General features: G+C 38.5%; 1 protein-coding gene across 4 annotated transcripts in view; it reads left to right on the forward strand.

The window, feature by feature from the left end:
- fnbp1l (formin binding protein 1-like) overlaps positions 1-11,462 on the forward strand; it is a 44,340-nt gene that overhangs the window by 26,308 nt on the left and 6,570 nt on the right. For 2 of the 4 annotated variants that reach the window (XM_034880695.1, XM_034880694.1), the window contains exons 3-10: positions 190-240; positions 1,723-1,870; positions 2,857-2,919; positions 3,907-4,011; positions 5,875-6,003; positions 7,527-7,673; positions 7,793-8,014; positions 11,258-11,272. In XM_034880695.1, the coding sequence (XP_034736586.1) occupies positions 190-240; positions 1,723-1,870; positions 2,857-2,919; positions 3,907-4,011; positions 5,875-6,003; positions 7,527-7,673; positions 7,793-8,014; positions 11,258-11,272 (880 nt within the window). Of the gene's footprint in view, positions 1-189; positions 241-1,722; positions 1,871-2,856; positions 2,920-3,906; positions 4,012-5,874; positions 6,004-7,526; positions 7,674-7,792; positions 8,015-9,647; positions 9,810-11,257; positions 11,273-11,462 lie in introns of all 4 variants that reach the window. The other 2 variants (XM_034880698.1, XM_034880697.1) reach the window with 2 other exon arrangements.

Genomic DNA, 11,462 nt, shown 5'->3' on the forward strand with positions numbered 1-11,462 from the left:
GGAAAATGGCTGCAATGAAACAAAGAGTGAAAAATTTAAAGGGGTCTGAATACTTTCCGTACCCACTGTACGTACCTCTGCGTGTGTTGGTTGTTGGTTTACTTGTCTCTCTAACAGGCTTAAAATATCATTATTGTTAAATTAGTATTTTTAACCTCTGCTTCTCTTCTCTCTCTCTCCTTCTATCAGGAACTTGGTGAAGAAATACTGTCCAAAACGCGCTAAAGATGAGGAGCCGAGGTGAGTAAACCTTCTGCTTTTATTTACTTCTTGGATGCCTGCACACTGTAAGAGCAAAAAAAAGCCTGCTAGACAGTTTATTTAGATCTTTCTCGTGCTGGAAATAATGTTTGACTGTTCATTTGTAGGATCCAGACACTGTTGGATGTGGTTCCATTCATTTTTTTTCTGTCCGTTCATTCTTTACAGTTAACTTGTTCATATAACAATAAGGGAACACTCTTTATTTTACATTAGTATATGTAATGGATGTGGACAGGGTATGAAATGAGAAAACTTCAACTGACGGTTTTCCAGAATATATTTGCTCCTGCAAAGACACTATTACATTGATAGGCTTCTTGTCTATCTCCACCTCTGCTCCTCAGCAATACAAAACGGTATTGTCAGAGTGATCTCATTTTCTACGATGCATGCATAAAACTGATATTACAGGATAGTATATTACTCAACTCCTGCTGTGCAGATTACTAGCTGAGAGCATTTCAAAAAGACAAGGAAAACAAATAACCGGAATTAAAACAATACATGCTAAAAACACGAGAAACAATGTTTTTATAATTTCTAACAGTTTCAGTGGGCAAAGTGAAACAGGTTTTGGGTGACTACACAGAGATAACAAAAATGATACAACATCTAACAAAGATGCACAGACCTGCAGAAGACAATATTACCTGAATTGGCTTTGGGACTATAGTTTTCTTCTCTTTTGCTCCTAAACATTAAATGACTGAATTTAAACACTCAAAATGGACTGTAGAGTCGCCGTTATTTACATTACACAGTATGGAGGGAATATGGTGCGAAAAGAGAGTTACACAAAGCATCTTTTAAATGTATACTTTATATATCCCCAGTGGGGGAAATTACAATTTTTTGACACACTACACACTACACACACTCCTGAAATACACATTTATTTAACAATAAAAACAGGTTAAAAACTGCTAGTTAATATTATCGTACTAACAATCAATATTTAAGGATTACAAAACAAACAACACAGTGCAGCCGCGTCTTCCACACAACCTACCTGGGCAATACAACACGGCATTGTGAGGAGGAAACTGAAGCTACGGCTACGTAGGAGGTACAATAGAGGCGCAGTGCAGCTACAACATGTCCTCCAGAAACAATAGCAATATGATCAATAAATGAAACTCAATAAGATAAAATGCACTAATTAGCGGACTCAAACTAATTATTAAATGATAATTCAAATTAAATATATATTGAATGAATAAATGAATAAAGTGCATTTTAAACTCTGTTACATATACACATCATGTTTACAATTTGGTACATCCACTCATCTGTCATCCTCACTAAAGCAGACTGTTGACACATTTTGGTGTTTCGTACAATGTTTTGCACCCTCAAAGTGTAGTGTGTTACTGCAGATGCATCTGGGAATGACCAGATAAAAGGAACCATGTTGTGTGTTGTGGTAGTTTCACATTTAATGTGTATCTCTTGTTTCAGGTTCACATCGTGCCTGTCCTTCAACTCCGTACTGAATGAACTCAACGACTACGCCGGTCAGAGGGAGGTGGTGGCGGAGGAGATGGCTCACAAGGTGTACGGAGAGCTGATGAGGTACAGCCAGGACCTCAAAGCTGAAAGGAAGCATGTGAGTAGTACACAGATGACTTTATACTTTGCTGCTCTCTGCATTTTATTGAATGAAAGGGACACACAAGGTTTGATTTCAGTGGTTTGCATTGCATCTTTTGATAATTAAGATCACGTTTCTCAGAAAAGAAGATGCTTCCTGTCATGAAACGGATGTTGCTGTTTGCCCTTTGTATCCTGTGCTGTGCCTCATATGCATTTGTTTTCTGTTTGGCTTCACTCAAGAGGAATATGTTGGATGTGATGTTAACCATCTGTCTTTTACTTCTTCCACCATCTGCTGATGCAATAAGCGCTGAACATTTGTTCCAAGTGCTTGGAGGAACAGCGCCCCCTTCTTGTTTTGTGCTTTAAAGCATTAAATATCCCTGCAAATTTCACTCTGTGACACATTATAAGGCACAAAGTACATGCTATTGTTTGTAGTTATTACAGTTCTTGCTTGTTATGATTATCATATTGATGTCTTAAAACTATAATGCATTGATTTATTTATTTTTTTGCCGGGCAATGATGAGCGACGTGTGGATTCGTAGTGTGACTGGAGAGTTGCTGATGTTAGCATTAAATATGCTATCATATTAGCTATGCTATCACATGGTCTTTATGAGCATATGGAGGGAAATCCGTTATTTAATCCACAGCCCTATTAGGATTTAATTCTTGACCTTGGTAAATTGTTGGTATGACTCAAATCAAACTTATGGTATGACCAGTGTGTTCTACTAACAATATGCTCTTCTAACCTGGAATGCAAAACCTTCATATGTAATAAGTAACTAGTTTTCAGTCAGTCTGAATTTGTTATTTTACTGCTTTAGTCACTTGACTCTTGTAAATTTGTGTTTGTGGTCTCAGCACTTTTCCTTACCAGTGGATTGTTATTGTGGACGTTACTGTGCAACAGATAATTTAAGTCCAGTCATTTGGTTTATGTGCATATGAATGTGTACTTATATTGTGTGTGTGTGTGTGTGTGTGTAGCATCTACAGGAGGGCAGAAAAGCCCAGCAACATTTGGACTATTGCTGGAAACAGATGGAAAACGTAAGTCAGAAGGAGGAGGGATGGTGATTTCTTTTTTTTTTTCTTCTTCTGTTTATGTAAATATTCTGTTAGGGACAGCCATCTGTACTCGTCTTATGCTTGTTTGCATAAAGAATGCAAGAAATGCAGACAGAGGTAACTGTTGGACAAATGGGGATCCATTTTTCCACTCTAATCCCCCACATGCCATTATGACGTGAAGAGACAAATATGGCATTTGTGGTACTTGTATGTTTTTATATAAGCATTTGTGTTATAGGCTCCTTTTGGAGCTGTCCAAATTAATCAAAAGTATAATAAGAGAATGTTTGTTTCTGACTGTAACATTACAGCAGGGTCATTTTTACTCCTTCCTGGCGAAGTTCCCAGTCTATGGGGACCAAGGACAGGGGCCAGTAGAGAGGCCTCAGTGTCGACAAGCCCCTCATATCAACACAAAGCATGGGGCCATGTGCCACATTTGGCTCTCAACAACCTTTTTTTTGGCTTTGTAAAGGCTCCAGAGAGAGATATTCCGTTTGTTTACTGGTCATGTAATTTCATTTGCTGAGTTATTTTATAACAAACTGCTTCATTACATTTTCATAAGAGCTAAATAGCTAATTGCTGCTAGTTAAATGTGTAGATAATGCATGCCTAGTGACATTTTTAGGCCTGTAGACCATTAGTTGAGGTTATTTATATTTGCCACATGTGAGGGAAAGCGTTTCATTGTGTGGTCTGCATGACTTTAATAGTGACTACTTGGTGACTGGACTGTAATGTCTCAGCTATTCACTGTGTTCCCTTCACTAATGTGACCCAGATGGGCTGGCAGGAAGTAAACTATCTCTCTGCCTGATTCGTGTCCCTCTCTCCCTTTTTGGCTTTAAACAAAACAGGAAATGGAGACGGTGCATTTAATGCAGAGGTTCAACAGTATATTCTTTGTGTTTATTAAAATATTCAACATTGTGCCTTCTTTCCTTTCTTTTTTTTTTTTTTTAGAGCAAAAGGAAGTTTGAGAGAGAGTGTCGAGAAGCAGAGAAATCCCAGATTAACTACGACCGGTTAGACAATGACATCAACGCCACCAAATCGGAGGTGGAGAAGGTAGGAAGCTTCCGCCTGCAACTGCTGTTAATGTGCTGGATGTGTTTCATCTGTGAGCCAGCCTATCCTTTCTTTTCCTGTCGGTGAAAATATTAGCGCATTTACTTTTAGTCTATAACAGGCACATGACCGAAGACAGTACATTTTTGGATGAGCCATAGCAAAATCTTTGTTTTAGTAGGAAAAAAGGTCTTTTACGTCCAAAAATTCAATAACAGATTAACTTCATCTCACTACCATCCTACCTACTTAGTTTTTCTTAAAGTTAGTAGTGTATAATTGATGCCTATGAAATTATACTGTAGCTCCCTTTTTCTTCCACACTTACTGTATAATTAGACTAGGTGGATTAAGTTAAAGCTTAAAGGAAAATAAACCTTTCCAAATAGAGGTTAAAGCACAGGCCAGTCAGCCTTGTTTTTAGATGAGGTACTGTCTGAAAACCGTTTTTAACAGAACCATGGAAATAAGAGGAGCCAGGGCTGGGCGATAGGGCCCAAAACTTCTATATGATAAATGTCCTTTCATAATCCGATAACAATGCATTTCAGGATATAGCATGTTTTCTGGTAATTCAATAAATAAATAGTCAATATGGAATAACATGGTAAAGCATTTTTTGTATGCTCCTGGGTGAATAAACTTTAATTTATTAGGAATTTTATTGCAAAATGAACAAAACGTGCAAGGATCAGAACGTAAAGCGTCACTTTTTAGACATTGAGATAGAAACAATAAACACATACTGTATATACGATTCCCATTTTTATATTCTTTTTACTATATACAGTGGCTTGCATAAATTGACACACCCATGTTCAAGTTGATTAAAAAGAGGGAAAAAACATCTTTTGAAATTAATCTTAATGCCTTATTCAAACAATTTAGGAAAATCCAACCTTTCAAGGACACCAATTTTCTTTGTGAAAGAATAATTTATTGTAAATAAAGAAATATTCTTCCTTTTTAAAATACAGGTGCCATAAGTATACAGACGCCTGTTTTAAATTCCCAAAGAAGCAGGCCGTTTTTTTGTTTGTTTTTTAAACCTAGAGATTGTCATGGCTTTATTTCAGTTATGTTAATAACTGGTTTGATTTGCATTGAGAGAGGATTTTATGGAAAGTTCCCCATGCCCATATTTAGGTATGTGGGGCTATTTTAATTCCAAAGGCCAAGCGAACTTTATCAGGATGCATAGTGTCCTGGATCCATGAAATAACTGGACTTTAATAATAAACATCTGCCTGCTTCTATGGGAATTTAACATAGGGGTGTGTATACTTATGCCCGTGTATTTTAAGGAAGAACATTTATTTATCCACAATACTTTGTTTATTCACAAAGAAAATTGGTGTACTTAAAAGGTAGGCTTTTCCTAATTTTTCTTAAATTCAGGCATCAAGATTAATTTCCAAAAGACGTTTTTGTTATTTTATTCTTCTTTTTATTGAACTTCAGCATTTGTGTGTAAACTTGCAAGCCACTGTATATCGTCATATCGCCCAGCCCTAAGAAGCGAAGTATTAGAAATGCTCATAGTAAAGTATATATTTCAGTTTCTAAAACTTTATTTTTGTTAACAGTGCTCAGGGCGGTAGAAGTCCATTGTGTGTATGTGGTGTTGAACCAAACCTATATGACATATATTAAAACATGACTTTCCATCTTTTTAAAGGAGGATATGTAAATGGGTTGTAGTGTTGGGTTTCAGCAGTAGCTTCGGTGCTGATTGGTTCCGGGCTTCAGATTGGATCGAAGTGCCACTATGTGTGCACATTTCTTGCATGCTCATGTTGGACAGACTAGTGGGTTGTTGAGGCTTAATGTGGTTCTGATGTTTGTGTCGATGTCATCGTTCAGGCCAAAGCCCAGTTCTACCTGCGCAATCACATGGCTGATGAGAGTAAGAATGAGTATGCTGCTCAGCTGCAGAACTTCAACGCAGAGCAGTGGAAACATTTCAACAACGCCATACCACACATCTTCAAGGTAACGCAAACATGTCGTACTGCAGCTTCACATCCATCTTTTGAGGTTTGTTTATTGTCTTGTAGGGATTTGAATTAGTCTAAACCAAAATGTGAACAATTTTGACTGACTTTTAATTGAATTACAATACCTAATTTTTGTGGGAAAAGGGATGTGTAGAGCACTGGCAGCACAAAAACATTCACCTTTTTATGTACTGTTTTTACCTACTCAACATTCAGAGAATTAAAACAGCAGTAGTCTCGCTTTGTCAGACCTTCCTCCACAGCGCCGTGGAGTAGGTTCTGGCTAGTCCAAACAGCATTCTGAGATGGGAGAATAACATGCTCTGGTTAATTGGCATTTCATCAAACCAATCTCAATTGTCTTGGGCGATGCTAAGCACCAGACACATTGACGGTACCGCTGCGAAATAGCCTCGGGAAGGAGCTAATTCGGTGGAACATGTGTACGTGCAAAAGCTGTTTTAGTTGTGCAACAGAAAAAAGACAGTGTAGCTATCTGTGTGGAGTTACCCTGCAGAATTCTGAGGATCAGTTAACCATAGTCCTCATAAATCCACCGGAGTTTAAAATTCCAACACTAATCAGAATCAGAAATACTTTAATCTAATTTACTTTAAAGAAGGCGTAAGTTAATGAACAAACAGGCGACATATGCGGCAGCATTGGTGCAATCCCGGAAGTGTAATGTCAGGCAGATAGACTAATCTAACAGCATACAAATATTTGCAATGTAAAGATACAGTGGAGTAATAGCGTTCTGAGTAGAGGTGGAAGTCGCACTCCCTCTGCGTGTTGGAAACAGGGTTTCTTTGTTTCAATAACCGGTCTGGCCGCATGCTGCTGTGAGAAACTTCAGCGGGAACGATCAGAGAGTCAGCGATGGAAGAAGTATTCAGATCCTGGACTTAATTAAAAATACTAATACCACACTGTAAAAATACTGCTACACGTAAAGTCGTGTATTTAAAATGTTACTTATGTAAAAGTATGCAAGTATCATCAGGAAAATGTACTTAATATATTAAAAGTAAAAGTACTTCATGTAGAAAAATCTAGTGTTCACTTGACTAAAACTGTCCGATTAATGTAGTGGAGTAAAAAGTATAATATTTCCCTCTGCAATGTAGCGGAGCAGAAGTAGAAAGTGTCATGAAGAAAAGACTCAAGTAAAGTACGAGTTCCTCATAGTACTTAATTAAATGTTCTTGGTTACAGCCATGTGGAGGCCGTTTTTATTTTTCAGTATTTCGAGTACAGCCCCTTTTAATGTTTGGAATCCCATCTTCACTCACACACTTGTTTAAAGAAAGTGTTGTGCTCTGCATAAGTGCCCCATTAAATGTTTACCTTGGCAGCGTGTCTCATGTAAACCATTAATAATATACTGACTGGGTATCAGTGCTGCTCAGGGAAAGGATCTGCTAACTCTTGACCGGTTCTTTACCGCTAAGAGGCTTGTAGAAGTGTCAGTATGAGCGCTTTGGTAATAGTGTTTAATTCATTTGCTGCGTGTTCCAGAATCTGCAGGACATGGACGAACGTCGGACAGTGAAGCTCGGAGAGACTTACCGGAGCTTTGCTGAGGCAGAGCGGAGAGTCATTCCCATCATCTCCAAATGTCTAGAAGGAATGGTTTCTGCTGCCAAAGCTGTCGATATGCGAAAGGTATGTAGCAGGCTGAAGGACGGGTGTACGGAATGGGAAAGAAAATGGTTAGAAAGGAGACCCTCCTGCCTCTTTTTGTCTCCCACCGCTCATCTGTTTCTATCCTTCCTTCTTCCCAGGACTCGATCATTGTTGTAGAATCGTTTAAGTCGGGCTTTGAACCTCCGGGCGACTTCCCCTTCGAGGACTTCAGTCAGAATCTGAGCAGAGCGGGTTCAGACGGGACCATCAGCAACACACCCAAAGGAGACCGAGAAGGGACCCCGGGGCCACGATCCGATCCAAAACACGCTATGAGCAGAACCAAGAACAAGCTGTGGCTGTTTGGGAAAAAACCAAAGGTACGAGGAGGGAAGGGCGCTCGTTTTGTTTGGGTTGTTGTTGCATTTTTATTAGGCAGAAAATATTTCAAAGGTATCACCTTCCTTCTAAAATCATAAAAAAGAATAATTAGGAATAATTGGAGTGGGAATCCACCTCCTTTTTAGCTATATAATTGTATAACCATCGATACTATATACATAACTATGCAATATGTGCTCTAAAAGTACATAAAAAGCTAACCTCCTTCTAGAAAACTATGAACAAACATTCGTAGAATTCTTGTAATTCATCTTTAATGTATATCTCCGTTGTTTCATTAGTGCAGATATTTCATTAGTGTGTCCGTACATATATTCTTAAAAGTATAGATTTATATTACATAGCATAGCTTCTGAATTGAATGATTTTTATGTGTTTATGTGTCAATTTTGCTGGTGGTCAACTGCACTGACTCCTAGTCAAAGCAGTTAGTTATACACAGTTATGCTGTAATTCTCCACCTTGCAGCTGAACATCAGCTTCGTTAGTCACGTCCTGAACACTCATGTTTTATTACTTCCTCTGCTCCTCAACTGTATTCTCAGCTTGTCTCGAGCTGGAGGTTTTTGTCACCGTTTGCAGTGTTTGTATGAACAGTCAAATCTTTTCTCCAATAGACTCCTTGGACTTTGCCCCTCTCTATAAAGACCAGGTTGGTTAATCGTTAACTCTGCTGTTGGTTTATGTTAGCGTCATCAGCTGCCTCACAGTATCAGGGAACTGTGTGGTGGATACTAAGGTGTGTGTTTGTGTATACGGTTCAGTTTAATTGTTTAACACTCGGTGTCCTACATTCTCACAAGCGTCTCTCATACAAGTCGTAATTTTAAAACCCCTGAAAAAGTGGCTTAAAATAAAAGTAATTCCCTACAACTTTAAATATTCATGAGTAAATAAGTAACCATTAAAATCCCTCAAGAATGTATTTTCATCGATGGAAACATTGCTAAATCCTGATTGATATGTGGAAGTACTGACATCTGGCATCAAATAATTTACGGATACATCGCTTTGAAACAGGTCCTTTCCAAGGATAAAATGTATATATTATAATAATACATAATAGAAATTTAGAACACAAGATGGGGAACAATATATTTGAAAAAATAAAATATGGAGGGGCCACATAAGATTTTAGGGGTACCAGATATGTTAACCAAAGGTATTACCGTCATAGGCTTGGTTCTACAAAAGACTAACAATACGCATATGGCAATAAACACAAGAACACTCAGTGTTAATCTACATTTTACGTATCACTCGTACATCAGATCCCCTCCTTGGGATAAAGGTGGGGTTAAAAAAGGATGAAAAAATCTTCCACAGTTAGGGGGCACGAGGGGGGTTAAGGCTTAATATTACAGAGGAACTGGTCACCCCCCCACCCCCTAGAACCGCCACCGGCCCTGTTCTTGGGTGGCTCAACAGCAACATATGAAAAGCTTTAATGAGTCAGTTTTGAGGTGATTAAAGAAAAAGTCACACACGAGTCATGCTTATGACTCTTCCATGGCTTGGTAGGAATCCTGTGAATAATATCCATGTTGACCTGAACACTTTAATGATAAAGAATGTGTCATCCTAACCTTTGGTCTTCCTGCTCCCCACCAGTCCCCTTCCTCCTCTCCTCCTCCACCACTGTCCTCCTCCGGTCCCCCTTCCCACATGTCTTCTTCATCCCGGTTCGGTGCTGACATAGTGAGCCACTATTTGTCCGAGATAAAGACTACAGTACCCAGAATCCCCCAGAGTTTGAGGGGTCTGAGGAGAGGGGTGAGACAGGAAATAGCGTTAAAGTGTGTTTGATTGACAGGTTGACGTGATTTTTGTTTTTTCAAATGTTTTCTACAGGGTGTCTGCAGTTTCTGGACTATATGTCAAACTGTTAAACTGAAGGCCTTCAATGGCTTTGTAAGGTTTTAAAATTGGCAGTTTTTAGGTGTTTTTTTAGGGAGCTGTTATTCTGCTCTCAAACTTTAATTTGAACTCGATGAAACTAAGACACCCTGTCGTGTTGTTTCATTCCTTTTTTTTTTGTGCTTGTATTTGTTGTTCTCTCTCTCTCTGTCTCTCTCTCTCTCTCTGTCTCTCTCTCTCTCTCTCTCTCTCTCTCTCTCTCTCTCCCCCCTTTTCTTAATCTCACTATTTATTTTGTTTTTGTGTGATTCTTCCTCTCCTTTCATTTATGAGACAGAGTTTTGCTCCAATTGCAAGATGGAGGACCCTTGGTGATATTGTGTGCGTGTGTCATTTGGAGAGCCTTTAGTACTCTGGTTGCAGTGTTGTGTGGTGAAAATGTATTTCCAACGTTGGGTGTGTTGCTCTGATGTTAACCCCAGTTTGCAGTGATCTGTGTGTGTGCACTGCTAACCGTGTCAGTATGTGCGGAAGCAGAGCTTTCTGCTTTCAGACAGTTTAACACAAACTTGTAAATAGCACCCACCCTCAGGGCCAAGCCAGTACTTTGATTGGCTCTTGCTCCCATCAATTCTGACAGGGCTACCTGTGATTGCCTGCTTTTTAATCTAGTTGAAGTGGCCTTCAGAAGAACAGGCCTGACCACTGGTTTGAAAAATACCTTCTGCTTACCTACTTGAGGCCTTATAATCATTCAAATTCATTTATCATTTGCAAAGCAGATTTATTTAGCATATTTTATATACCTGTTGCTGCCTTGTATTTGTCATGTATGATGGAAAACTGAATTTTTTGGGGTTTTGGTAAAATCTTAATGAGTTGTGGGAATTTGTAGCAGTAAAATGTATTGTGTGACTCACATAGCTCCTAATAATACAAAAAAAGGACCCACTCATAATCATAACATAATTACTCTTTAGAGCTGCTACTGGTCAAAGCCTCCTCAGGGTACTTTTATAATCTACACATTTAAGACATTGTCATTTAATATAAATGTACCAGAATGCATTTTATTTCAGCCCAAATATGGTTATTTAATTGGCCTGAAGTAATGTTTTTATTATTATTTAACCAGCAACAATCAATCATTATTTTGCTTTAATGAAAAGCCTTTTATTAAAGGCTTTTAATTATTGAAAGTTTTGTAATGTTACACTAAAGAGAAATAAATAATGAAATACTGCCTCTCTTCACAAGAAAAGAGGCAGTATTTAATTATTTATTAAAATAATAATTGGCTGCTTGATGTACTGACAACTAACCAGCATGGTTCGTCTCTTTTACTGTAACGGTTAATGCGTCAGTGGTCAGTCAACATGGTAAGTGTGTGTGTGTGTGTGTGTGTGTGTGTGCGCGTGTGTGTGTGTAAGTTTGTGTGTGTGAGCAGCAGTGTAGGTGTTCTTGCTTGAAGCCTCCCATAGTGTCTGTGAGATATATATATATACAGTGGGTACGGAAAGTATTCAGACCCCTTTAAATTTTTCACTCTTTGTTTCATTGCAGCCTTTT

The sequence above is a fragment of the Etheostoma cragini genome, chromosome 9 (genome assembly GCF_013103735.1).
Source record: "Etheostoma cragini isolate CJK2018 chromosome 9, CSU_Ecrag_1.0, whole genome shotgun sequence".
NCBI classification, from domain to species: domain Eukaryota; kingdom Metazoa; phylum Chordata; class Actinopteri; order Perciformes; family Percidae; genus Etheostoma; species Etheostoma cragini.